At 40.1% G+C, this 15,018-nt stretch overlaps 1 protein-coding gene across 1 annotated transcript; it reads right to left on the reverse strand.

The window, feature by feature from the left end:
• Positions 1-11,208: 11,208 nt before the first annotated feature.
• Positions 11,209-13,964, reverse strand: LOC117342601 (protein toll-like; the record flags this gene model as incomplete). The annotated part of the gene is made up of 1 exon (XM_033904798.1): positions 11,209-13,964. A coding segment is annotated over one exon (2,151 nt), but the record flags the coding sequence as incomplete, so codon positions are not given.
• Positions 13,965-15,018: the final 1,054 nt, after the last annotated feature.

Consider the following 15,018-nt stretch of genomic DNA (forward strand, 5'->3'; position numbering starts at 1 on the left):
GACCCGAGTGGAGTATTCTATATAAAGGTGACCCGAGTGGAGTATTGTGTATAAAGGTGACCCGAGTGGAGTATTGTGTATAAAGGTGACCCGAGTGGAGTATTCTATATAAAGGTGACCCGAGTGGAGTATTCTATATAAAGGTGACCCAAATGAAGTATTCTATATAAAGGTGACCCGAGTGGAGTATTCTATATAAAGGTGACCCGAGTGGAGTATTCTATATATAGGTGACCCAAGTGAAGTATTCTATATAAAGGTGACCCGAGTGGAGTATTCTATATAAAGGTGACCCGAGTGGAGTATTCTATATAAAGGTGACCCGAGTGGAGTATTCTATATAAAGGTGACCCGAGTGGAGTATTCTGTATAAAGGTGACCCGAGTGGAGTATTCTATATAAAGGTGACCCGAGTGGAGTATTGTGTATAAAGGTGACCCGAGTGGAGTATTCTATATAAAGGTGACCCGAGTGGAGTATTCTATATAAAGGTGACCCGAGTGGAGTATTCTATATAAAGGTGACCCGAGTGGAGTATTGTGTATAAAGGTGACCCGAGTGGAGTATTCTATATAAAGGTGACCCGAGTGGAGTATTCTGTATAAAGGTGACCCTATGATCTGAAGGTCTGTTTAGGGTACAAAGGCAGATTCCTGGAGGATACCCCCTTCCTCACCACACACATAAACTCCTCCAGTGACACATAAACTCCTCCAGTGCCCAATAACACTTGCAACCTGCTCAATGATCTGCAGCCCCGCATGTAGTGATATACGGTACAGACTCCTACCTCCTTTATCCCCCCCCCCCCCCCCAACACTCCCCACCCCGTCTTCCCCCACCGTGTATATCAGCAGACTCCTATATAGCTACCTGACACTGAATCTCCCCCAAACGATGTTCAGTGTGGTGGTATACCGTACAATGGTAGAAATCCTACCTGACTGATAATTTAGATCTGGTAATAATTAGCGGGCATTCTTCCAACATACTTCTCCAATCAACGTACATTCATAAGGAAAAGATATACACTCCACAGCAGTCTGTACATGGGGTCCCTGCTTTGTAAGGATACGCGTCGAGCATAATGAGCCATCGCCCTTCCATGGTTTTATATACTGACGTAGCCACTGATTTTGAAAATTCGGATTCCATTTATCAGGAAATTATAGGAAGGGATGGGGAATTCTGGATCTAACAATTTCTGTTTTGTTTATCCGAAAAATAATAATTCAGTTTCAGAAATTATCAAGCTCCAAGGTGTTCCCTCTGTAAGTGCTGGAGGTCCTAACCCCCGGACAGGGTGTCCCGTCTGTAAGTGTTAGAGGTCCTAACCCCCGGACAAGGTGTTCCCACTGTAAGGTTAGAGGTCCTAACCCCCGGACAGGGTGTTCCCTCTATAAGGTTAGAGGTCCTAACCCCCGGACAGGGTGTTCCCTCTGTAAGGTTAGAGGTCCTAACCCCCGGACAGGGTGTTCCCTCTGTAAGGTTAGAGGTCCTAACCCCCGGACAGGGTGTTCCCTCTGTAAGGTTAGAGGCCCTAACCCCCGGACAGGGTGTTCCCTCTGTAAGTGTTAGATGTCCTAACCCCCGGACAGGGTGTTCCCTCTGTAAGGTTAGAGGCCCTAATCCCCGGACAGGGTGTTCCCTCTGTAAGGTTAGAGGTCCTAATCCCCGGACAGGGTGTTCCCTCTGTAAGGTTAGAGGTCCTAATCCCCGGACAGGGTGTTCCCTCTGTAAGGTTAGAGGTCCTAACCCCCGGACAGGGTGTTCCCTCTGTAAGGTTAGAGGTCCTAACCCCCGGACAGGGTGTTCCCTCTGTAAGGTTAGAGGTCCTAACCCCCGGACAGGGTGTTCCCTCTGTAAGGTTAGAGGTCCTAACCCCCGGACAGGGTGTTCCCTCTGTAAGGTTAGAGGTCCTAACCCCCGGACAGGGTGTTCCCTCTGTAAGGTTAGAGGCCCTAACCCCCGGACAGGGTGTTCCCTCTGTAAGGTTAGAGGTCCTAACCCCCGGACAGGGTGTTCCCTCTGTAAGGTTAGAGGTCCTAACCCCCGGACAGGGTGTTCCCTCTGTAAGTGTTAGAGGCCCTAACCCCCGGACAGGGTGTTCCCTCTGTAAGGTTAGAGGTCCTAACCCCCGGACAGGGTGTTCCCTCTGTAAGGTTAGAGGCCCTAACCCCCGGACACGGTGTTCCCTCTGTAAGGTTAGAGGTCCTAACCCCCGGACAGGGTGTTCCCTCTGTAAGGTTAGAGGTCCTAACCCCCGGACAGGGTGTTCCCTCTGTAAGGTAAGAGGCCCTAACCCCCCGGACAGGGTGTTCCCTCTGTAAGGTTAGAGGTCCTAACCCCCGGACAGGGTGTTCCCTCTGTAAGGTTAGAGGCCCTAACCCCCGGACAGGGTGTTCCCTCTGTAAGGTTAGAGGTCCTAACCCCCGGACAGGGTGTTCCCTCTGTAAGTGTTAGAGGTCCTAACCCCTGGACAGGGTGTTCCCTCTGTAAGTGTTAGAGGCCCTAACCCCCTGGACAGGGTGTTCCCTCTGTAAGTGTTAGAGGTCCTAACCCCTGGACAGGGTGTTCCCTCTGTAAGTGTTAGAGGTCCTAACCCCCGGACAGGGTGTTCCCTCTGTAAGTGTTAGAGGTCCTAACCCCCGGACAGGGTGTTCCCTCTGTAAGTGTTAGAGGTCCTAACCCCCGGACAGGGTGTTACCTCTGTAAGTGTTAGAGGCCCTAACCCCCTGGACAGGGTGTTCCCTCTGTAAGGTTAGAGGTCCTAACCCCCGGACAGGGTGTTCCCTCTGTAAGGTTAGAGACCCTAACCCCCGGACAGAGTGTTCCCTCTGTAAGGTTAGAGGTCCTAACCCCCGGACAGGGTGTTCCCTCTGTAAGTGTTAGAGGTCCTAACCCCCGGACAGGGTGTTCCCTCTGTAAGTGTTAGAGGTCCTAACCCCCGGACAGGGTGTTACCTCTGTAAGTGTTAGAGGCCCTAACCCCCTGGACAGGGTGTTCCCTATGTAAGTGTTAGAGGCCCTAACCCCCGCCCACTTTGTGAAAAATTTGAATCATTACACTCATAATCATTTGTGTATAAATTTTCTTTTACATGGTTGTAATAGTTATGATATACAGATATGTTATCACGTGTATCAGGCACTTTATTGTGATCAAGTTGATTTCATTAATATACTTAAAACTCATTCTTAGTCTTGTTAAAACGTACTTTTTTAAATTGCCAAATTAAATGCAATTAAACAGTACAAAGTAACCTTAATAATTAACATTTATTTGTTTTTTCTCTTTTTCTCTTGTTTACATAATGATACAATCATCAATATGAATTGATTGATGAAGTAACTCCTTTCAAATTGATTAAGTAATTATGATATTACTTGCAAGAGTTGGTGTAACCTTACTTAAAAATATATATATTTGCTGAAACTGTTTTTGTTAGGGGTCCTGCATTGTGATCCATGAGCATGATGGCGTCTGTTACCTGTTTGGGTGTAAAGCATCAAAGTAAATAACTACCGTCTGTCTACTGCCTAATTCCCAGACCCAGTATACACGCTTCCAGGAACCGGCATGATGACGTCACATGGTCTGATATATATATATATACACAGTCCCTAGTACCAACGACCGGGAAAGGGTGACTGCATGATGACGTCACGAGGAACAAACGAGGGCGATACCATCTAGATATTTTTATTTTGTCCAGTAAAATTAGATTTGTTTTGGTATGCATTCCAGACAAATAATATGCGATAAACTGAATAATGCATTCAATAATAATAACAATAGATTGTCATTTCTTCTCTCGTCGGCAATCTCGATGTTTGATACAATTCCCATTAAACATACCAATAATCAAATGGAATAGTACATGTCTCTCTGGGTACCGAGCCGTTTTCGTGAACCAGTTTTGTTCGTGTGAATTAAGACGGACCTTTTGATTTTTTGCTTTTTTCAGACGAGCTTTGACAAAGACTTTCAAGGTCTGCAGTAACATCTGCAGGTCTGTCAGGAAATGCAGACAGATTGATTGATGGGCTTAACGTCATTGTTCCGGTCATAACCGAGCCTAGGACACATTGAGTTATATGTAGTAGAAGGGAGGTAACTCCGATGACCATATCCAAACAAAAAATAAGATTATGTCTGTATAATTTTATAACTCGTGCTCCACTTAAGATGTCTTTCTGTTTCACATCTACTCATGGGCATGGAGACACACAGCCAATAAATTGAATTGAAAAAACTTAATAACCTTTCAATCTCCTGAAAGTAAAAATATTAATATCTGATATTTTTTCTGCTACTTTTATATTAAAAAAACAAAAGTTACTTCAAAAACTTTTTTTTTTTTAAACAAAGTATCATGGTAACTCGTCGAAGACATCAACATATTAACAAGAATCCGGATTCTAAACCAAAATTATTTTAATGAACTAGTAAATATATGGTTGGTCGGGCGGCAGAGTGGTAACACTTTCCTTTCACCCAGGTATGGGGTCACCTACCCTACCACGTGGGTTTTCCCCGGGTACTCCGGTTTCTTCTACAGTAAGACCTCGCGCGCTTCAATCCGGGCCAAGAAGAATATAACTCGTTTCGCAATAGAACAATATAATTTATTTTATTAAACTGTCACGTATCACAATTCATGGCATATTAAATAAATACATCATGGAAAAATTAGTTTAAAAGTATACAATAAAATAGGTCTATATTAAGAACTGACACCCAACCAGGATTGGATTATGAGACAATGCTAGTGTAAAATTAATTGTATAATACATTATGATACATTGTAAAAATAAGATAACAAGTTACATTTATGGATTGCCTACGGCTAAACATCTTACATAATGTCGAACCAAGTTCAGTTCACTTCATTTTATTCCGTAGGCCTTTCGTGAAAATGGTGAAAATGACAACATGTGATAACATATCAATTAATAAATTATACAAGTAAAAAGGAGAGTGACCATCATAATATCATATTATGGTGCAATGACATGTAATATCATAAATTCATTTTACATTTTAGATGAAACGATAATTCGAAAAAAATATATACGTGTATCTTTCAAAATTGTTTACTTAGAAAACATATCATGATTATCAAGATATAGAGGATAATAACCAAGATAATATCTATATATAATACATTTGTCTATATGATCAATACAGTTTTCAATTACGCCTTTTTGATGCTAGGTAAAGATATTTACCTAAATTGGACAATTCTCTTACATTATGGACACTTAGAAGTTGCGTTAATTTAAAAACAGATGGTCTTTTATGATAATATTGTTTCATAAATCTTAACCTTAAATCATTATAATAAGGGCATATCAAAATGATATAAAACTGGTATTTTGTATAATTACTTGACTGCTGTGATATCTATGGTGGCAAAAGTGCACAGATATGTTAAACAGTAAGGTTTGTCATCATTCTGTTAACTTATTTTGCAATAAAGATATAGTATAAAGATGAATTTTGAAGGGGGGGAAAACTAATGTTATACTGAATAGCCTCTTATCTATAAAATACCACTATTCCATAATGTCGAGGTTAGCGTAGTAGGTTAAGCTAAAGTCTGTCACAGCCAGAAAAGTGAAATAGATATATTTAGAATGTATTTATATTTTTAGAAGAAGTATATAAATATATTCACATATGCGTTTATAGTTATTATAATTCATATTTGCTCGGAATGTAAATGTTCTTTTAACACAAACAACAGTAAGGAATTAATATAGGTCTCTGGTAAGGCTAAGTTCTACTGGCAGTAGGCCTAACGATAAATTTAGTGCTATTAGAGATCTACATTCTATATACTAATTAGTTTTAGTTATATAAGTCTCTGGTGCTATCTTTTCGTAACTTATTTGCAAACATGTCTTTATAATTATATCAATACCTTAAATCAGTGCCTTGACGCAGAAAAAAAATAATTTGACACTTGATATTTACATGCCGCTCGTCAATTTGACGCTTCAAATTTTGACTAAAACTAGAGCTGTATGTAAGTCTTATGTGTTGTCCAATATACAGACTCATCAAAGTGTATGTTAGCTATGGTCAGTGACACTAATTGACCCCTGGGGATTAATTACAAGAGTCAGTCAACCGTGACAAAGTCCGACTGCCGCCAAATTGGGTCACAGGTGAAGTCTCCAATTATCAACCTTACCTAAGTGAAATTATGTTATTTGCAACGTAGATTTTTCAAAACAAGTTATTCAAAACCCCAAACTAACAATATTTACAAACAAATCAGTATATTTAATTTATTTGAGAATAATGGAATAGAACTGCAGCCAATCTCTCACAAAAATCGGCACTATGCTGTTGGCGGCGGCCATGACTGTTGTGATGAGTATTCAAATTTTCTCTCTCTCTCTCTCTCTCTCTCTCTCTCTCTCTCTCTCTCTCTCTCTCTCTCTCTCTCTCTCTCTCTCTCTCTCTCTCTCTCTCTCTCTCTCCTGATTTTAAACGTTTGTTTTCTGGGAAAGAATATAATAAAAAAGGAAGATATTGATTTTTTTTCAAACGAAACTTATAAACATGGATTTGATATAGAAACAGAGAGACGTCTCTGACAAAAACAAGGGTCTTTATTGAAGATGCAATTATTATATTTGATTATTTAAAAAAATAAGTTTATTTTGCCAGGCTAGTAGATTTTAAGGGTGGGCTAAAAAAAATAACGGATGTTTTTTTTAAATCATTCTCAATTAATTCAACGCATAAAAACAGAAGTTTAGACAGATACAAGTTTTTTAAAGTAAGGAATTTCTTTCATTTTTATCTATTTAAGTTAGATAAAAAATACTATAGTTTTAATTAATTATAATTATTATACTAATTCAGTATAGATAGAAAAGGATTAATGAAATTACAACTGAATTTTCTAATTGTTATTATCTATAAATATGTGGAAACATTGGAAGAAGCATTCAATTGAACTGATGTTTTTGAAAAATACATACATTATATTTGATATCAGTATACGTTTGAAAACGATTAATCGTTGACCGTCAAGTTTTTATGCATTTTATATTTTGACTCTCGGGATTTTTATTTGACACTCAGGATAGTCTTGAGATTTTAAATCCTACTGGATGTCCTGTTAAATGATTAAACCTTGCAAGCCTGTAAGCACGAACTTTGTTGACATACAATCCGAAAGCCACTCGGGCCTTAGCGCTAAAACACCCTAGGCTTTAGCAGAGACTTGTATATCATACAATACATGCCGAACTAACGGGCCACAGCATGATGGGTCTGCCGAACTATGGGGCCACAGCATGATTGGTCTGCCGAACTATGGGGGCCACAGCATGATGGGTCTTCGTTTCGACACAGCATCATCTTCTGCCGAACAATGGGGCCACATCATCATGGGTCTTCGTTTCGACACAGCATCATCTACTTTTTTTTTATGTACATGGAATATTAGACATATATACTACTCAACTTATATCTATGATAATTAACCATATGTATATAAAATTATATTGTGAACTCGCATGCACTTTTTTGCTTGATATCACTATGTAAATAGTCACGTATTATCTACGTTACATTGATTGTATTTGTATTATCATGCTCTTCTTTGTGGAGTAAATAAAGATGATAATAATGATGGGTCTTCGTTTCGACACAGCATCGTCTACTGCCGAACTATGGGGCCACAGCATGATGGGTCTTCTGATATACAAGTCTCTGGATTTAGCAAGTTATTGTTATGGCTGTGGAGAGATGAGCACGCAACAATGTCATTGACACCAGCTATTGATGTAATGATGAAACCAGTATTAAAATGCCAATTGTTTTATTTGTAGATAAAACAAAAATACAATGTCAGTGACACCAGCTTTTGATGTTTATTTGAAACATGTATTAAAATGCCAATTGTTTTAGTTGTAGATGAAATAAACATACTATGTCAGTTACATCAGCTGTTGATGTTTATATGAAACCTGTATTATAACGCCAGTTGTATTTAATAGTTGCAGATAAAAACATTAACATGTACATGTCGGTTACACCAGCTATTAATGTTTATAGGAAACCTGTTTTGTAATGCCAGTAGTATTAGTTATTGATGAAACACAATAACATGCACTTTGTCGGTTACATCAGCTGTTGACGTAACGATGAAAACTGTACTAAAATACCAGTTTTATTAGCTGTGGTTGTACCGTGTACAATGTTAGTTACGATGATGATCAATTTATCTTGTATACATATCTAGCTTTGGACTAAACCATGTTCCTAACAAACTGTCATTACATACATAAAATTATATTATTATTATTAGGTATATTAAAAAGTATTCAACACGCCTGTAGGTACGTAGTTTATCCCCTTTGACACGTCCCGTATCGTTCCACAGTTCTCGGTACCACGCTGTGTTATCTTCTGGTATTATTACTTGTTTTGCATGATTTAAAGCAGAATATCTATCGGGATGTAGAACTAATAGGTGGTCCAAATGGCGATCTTTCAGGAATCTTTTCAAGTCGCCTCGCGAAGCGACGTTTGAAAAAATAGTTGTAAAATAAATAAAGTTTTACAGATCAGTGTAACCAAATAATGTAACCGAAGTAGTAAAATATGAAATAGCTTCAGAATGTTGCCTAGAATGATACATGTATCCGCCAAGTTGACCTAACCTATCATTAAGGTAAAGAGTGTGTGACGTGGTAGGTAACGGTGTAGGTAAATATATTATACGTATTATATTGGGATAATTGTATCTAATTGACAGATGGCAGGGAACCGTGACATATTTATATAAATATATTAAGAATCTATGAAACGCCACGGAATTACACAAATCCGTTTGGGCAAAACCCGTATGTTTCCTGAAATCTTACCAAATGATATTATAAATGTAGACTTGAATGTCAATGTGTTAACCATACAATTTAATTTCATTCAATTCAAATTTGTTTTATTAGTGTCACGCATCAGAATACAATTATCAAAATACACGTACATGTAGTAAACTATAGGTAAAACCCAAACATACTCACTAACATACCCACTAACATACCCACCAACATACCCACTAACATACCCCATACCCACTAACATACCCACTAACATACTCACTAACATACCCACCAACATACCCACACTAGACGCACGAAACAGACCCCACAAGCGCACGAACAGACCCAAACAGACTCCACTAACATGACCCCACGACGACCCACGTAAATACCACCACGACCCCACACAGACGCACGAACAGACACACACAAGACGCACGAACAGACCCACACGACGCACGAACAGACCCACCAACAGACCCAAGAACAGAACCCACCAACAGACCCACGAACAGACCCACACAGACCACGAACAGACCCACGAACAGACCCACGAACAGACCCACCAACAGACCCACCAACAGACCCACCAACAGACCCACGAAACATGACCCACGAACAGACCCACAACAACGCACGAACAGACCACCAACACACCAACAACCACAACAGACCACACAGACAACAAACCACAAACAGAACCACAAACAGACCCACAACAGACCACAACAGACCACCAACAGACCCACCAACAACCCACGAACAGACCCACAACAACCCAACAACCGACAACAACACAACAGACCCACTAACAGACCCACCAACCATAACCCACCAACATACCGCACACAGACCACGAAACATACCCACCAACATACCCACCCAACATACCCACTAACATACCCACTAACATACCCACTAACATACTCACTAACATACCCACTAACATACCCACCAACATACTCACTAACATACCCACCACATACCCACTAACATACCCACCAACATACCCACCAACATACCCACCAACATACCCACTAACATACCCACTAACATACCCACTAACATACTCACTAACATACCCACTAACATACCACCCACATACCCCCAACATACCCACACATACCCACTAACATACCCACCAACATACCCACCAACATACCCACACATACCCACTAACATACCCACCAACATACCCACCAACATACCCACCAACATACCCACTAACATACCCACCCACATACCCACCAACATACCCACCAACATACCCACTAACATACCCACCAACATACCCCACCAACATACCCACACATACCCACCAACATACCCACCAACATACCCCACCAACATACCCACCAACATACCCACTAACATACCCACTAACATACCCACCAACATACCCACTAACATACCCACACATACCCACTAACATACCCACCAACATACCCACTAACATACCCACCAACATACCCACCAACATACCCACCAACATACCCACTAACATACCCACTAACATACCCACTAACATACTCACTAACATACCCACTAACATACCCACCAACATACCCACCAACATACCCACTAACATACTCACTAACATACCCACTAACATAACATACCCACTAACATACCCACTAACATAACATACCCACTAACATACCCACTAACATACCCACTCACATACCCACTCACATAACATACCCACTAACACCCTTCTGATGTCCATTCATCAGTTTGAATTATGAGACACTCTATATTCAGTATAATTTTTTCGTAAAATAATGTAAAACATCCATAGACAAGTTTTGCCCGATGCTATGTAAGCTTTCGGTTTTAATGGAGTTACCGAACCTTCGAGGGTTGGTTATACCAGGTCAAGGTTGCTCGACCAAATCTTGTCGACCTTTTGAGCTAATAATTGAAAAAAGTCTACTAGCTCGTTAGGTTTACAGACATTCTTCATTCAAACTTATCCAACTGCTATCTGTACGTAAAAAAGAGCGATGTTATCTTGGAAAGTATTTGCAATTAAGCTGGTTAACACGGTTGAGATTTCAACCTTTAGTATAGATCAATATCATATTTGTGTGTGTTTATCTCCAGTTATGACTATTGTTTGGTCCATCCCCTAACTTACATTTTATACATGTCTATTTTGTTTTTAGTTTCATCGGGGTATGAAAAAAAATTGTTTGCAAACTGTATGAATCCGCGTAGCGAGATAGAAAATATTCGACCAAATAGTAAAACATAAATGTTTTTTTTTTAATTTTAAACTCAAATTTAAAAAAGTTGCCATATACATATATATACAAATAATCCTTTTGTTTTTGTTTGATAAAATTTTCTTGGTGTATCATTCCGCAAAGCCTCATCACCTCCAGCTCCCAGCTGACCATTCCGCGCATTGTTTGTAAACAAACTCTTATCCATAAAAAAACATAGTCAATAATTTTTACAACAAAATATATAACTTTGCATATATATGTGAGCATTGTTTAATGCTAAAGGGAAATACATATATACTTGATATACACTGGAGGTGTTTTAAAAATAAATCATGCTCTTTGAAAATTGAAATATAAACTCAAGTGTAATGCGTCGTTTTGTATATATACAAAGCGTTTATTTTACCAGTATTCGAATATGCCATTTAGCTGGAGTATTCGTGTAGTGAGCCCAATTTGTAGAAACAGCCCAAAGCGAAGCGGCTCTTACTTTGAAGTCCATTATATTATGCCACAGTAGTTAATCTCTGTATTCAGAATCAGGATTTTTTTCTGGTGAAACAATTAAAATCATGTTATACTGCCGAAGTGACAGAAAGTATCTTTGGTCTCTGACATGTACGATACGAAATACACCGATAACGAGGCAATACTTCATTATAAAGACTTGTCGTCTCTATCATAGAACATATGGCCAACAAAAAATCTTATAAAACAATCCTACATTGCATTCATTTCACATTTCTAAAACAATGTCATCAGTGTGTTTATCAGTAAGATTTTTAAACGAGGTGTCAAATGGCGGCCGTATACTACGTCGCAGGTTCCTTTCGAAGTCCTCGTCGTCTGACCTAAGAGTTACGTGAGACTGGAGGTAGTGTCGGAGTTCCTCGTCCACTATTGTACTCCTATGTACATTACCATTTCGAACTACTATAAGATGGTTGTACTTCTCCCGTCGTGACCGCTGAAGAGCCTCGCGGAACGTAAACACTGCCCATTCGTCATCAAAGTTGACCGTGGACATTATGAAGAGTGTGTGATAGGAAGCCTTCAGGTAAGTCAGGATGTTTTCATCCTTCGCCACACCTGGAATAAAGTCCTTATCCGGCATGGAAACATCATATCCCATTTCCTGTAGATGTGGATATAGTTCATGACAAGCGAAAGGCCTACCCTCGTCTGAATATGTCAGAAAAATGTCGGAGGATTTTTCAGTTTGGGCCTGGCAAAGATTTAAGTTTCGCCTTTCTATAATACTGCGTAAGTCTGGCTCTATATATTTGTCTGTTGGCGATTTCTCGAATTCCATTATATAAAGTAGCTTGCTCTTGATAAACCGTTCTTTGGTAGTGAGGCAGTGAGTTTTGTTCATCAGAAAAGCCATATCTGAATCTGGTATGTCAGAGACGGAGAGGCTTTCTGTTACAAACAACATGAAGCCGACCCCGCTATCAACTATTCTGTCCTTAGATACCGCCCACGCCATTTGTAATCGCTCATCGTTAAGGAAGTCTTCCGACAGAACAAACATGACTTGACGCGTCTGTTCTACAACACAGGTGATGTTGTCCTGTATCGAAAATCCAGCGATGAAGTCTTTACAGATGTCTATCAGCGTGATTCCATTACTTTCCTGTAGAGGTAGCAGGTTTGTATTCACCCACTCCTGTGTGTTCGAGGAGTGAATAATAGTGAGGTCGAACATTTTCTTCTGTAGCGTTTTTTTATTGTCAAACGGACGGATACCAACATAAATGTAGAGAAATACTTTTAATTCCAGTCTATAAATGCAGGCGAGAACGACGAGGCAAAGAACAATGCTTATTGAGAGAGTTGATACAGTGGCTGGAATGATGACGTGCTTCTTCGCATCAAAGTCATTTTTACATACGAACTCGGAGGTGGGAACTTTGATAAGAGGCCTTGCGGTACCTAGCTGTGTGTTACAAGTCACTACTGATGAGTCCAATACCACGTCCTTATTACGTTCTACCCACGACCTCATCCACAATGAGTGACAGTCACATGAGAACGGGTTGTCAGTGATGGTCAGCTCGGCCAGATGGAGGTATTGGATCTGTTCTGGTAGACTAATCAGATTGTTTGAAGACAAATGAATATTTTCAATTATGTTTAACTGTAACACGGCGTCTCGGTCGACTTGATTTATCTGATTTGAAGTGAGTGACAGAGTGCGAACACGAGGAAGGTAGTTTCTGGTCTCAATGCGCGTGATGTTGTTTCGCTGAAACCAGAGATCCAGGACACCCTCTGGCAGACTCAAAGGTAGGGACATCATATCCGTATCTCGACAGTCAACGATGATGACATGTGAGGATGTCCGTTCATAACAGAGACAGTTGACTGGGCACGACGAAACATTCACCCTACAATATGTCTCTTCCTCTTTTACTAGAAGTTGCTGTCTCCCGATAAATTCTTGTGGAGAGATACACTTCCACTCAGTAAAGAAATAGTCACTTCGGCTGAACGTTCCGTTCTGCACATGCTTGTGTACAAAGTTGATTAGAGGTATAATGTCACATGAGCAGCTGAGTGGGTTCTGGTCAAGATTGATGTGGTAGTGGATGAGGACGGCTAGTAATATTTGTGTAACCTGGTGATCCAGGTTAACACCAGGATTCACCACCCGGACGCTGCTTCCAGTCAAGTCTATTTTTTTCATTTCCTTTGGGGGTTTAAGAATATTGAACTGTGAATCACTCGAAGATTCGACAATACTGGCTCCGAATAGACTTGGATTCAGATGTCGAAGAAAGGCAGAAAAACTTGCCAACGTAATTGTTGTGTTACGTAAATCCACGCTCCGTAAACTTCCGTGAGTAGAATATGTCGACTGGTATATCCCGGAGAGGATTATTGTTCAGACTTAGATGTTGTAGATATAAAGACTTGTGAGGCTGGAAAGACCCATCACATGAGGTTAGTCTGTTTCCGTCTAGTAGAAGCTCCCGGAGGCTTGTAAGGTTGGTGAAAATACCATCCCGTAAGTAATTTAAGTGGTTCGATCCCAAGTTTAATGTATCAGGCTTGTTAAATCGCTAAAAATACCCATATACAAATCATAGATGGTATTATTATGTAAATCTAGGTGACGAAGCGAATATAAACCCCTAAAAACAAGCACCGGAAGTAACGTCAACTTGTTGTTTGCCAGTCCAATATATTGTAAACCAGATACGGACCCGAAACAGTCTTCACCAATATCACAGAGACCATTGCTATCCAAGGTTATCATATGTAGCGTTCCGTGGAATCTGAAGTGAGATAAATTGGTGATGACATTATCATTCAAATTAAACAGCCGGGCGTATTTGTTTGGCGGTATATCAAGATGGCGGGAGACTGCGTACTGTTGTTGTAGATACTGAGATCTCGAGAGATTGTGTGGAAGGGTAGATATATTGTTATTCCATGGAAACTCATTCGGTGGATAAGTGAGGGAATTATTCGGCATTTCTAAAGATTCTAAGTTTGGAAATTTGTTTTTCAAATCGTTGGGAAATTCCACTAATGCCAAACCTGTCAGGGATATCTCTTTCAGTTGAAGAAATGTTGATTTGTTTTTTTAATATGCTGACTATCTCCGTTGCGTTGGAAACGTTCACGTCACTGATCATGAGACTGACCACATTTGGATTGATATTATAACGTGAAGTTGGCGGTCCAGCCGTCACGAATCCAGTGTGTTCACGGAATACGAACACACTCATATCTACGATACTCGAGAAGATGTCAACACTATTGTCCAGAATACAGCCGCGAACTTGTAAATATCCGATTACATTAGGGAATGCATTTTCTTGTAACTCGGCGTCTATGAAGCGTATCTGCAATGGAGTTTGGCACAAAAATAAAAAGTACCCGACTACTCTGTGGTTCAGAGGGAAATTATAGGCCTGTATTACGTCGGTAGA

This window comes from Pecten maximus, chromosome 14, assembly GCF_902652985.1.
Source record: "Pecten maximus chromosome 14, xPecMax1.1, whole genome shotgun sequence".
NCBI lineage: Eukaryota > Metazoa > Mollusca > Bivalvia > Pectinida > Pectinidae > Pecten > Pecten maximus.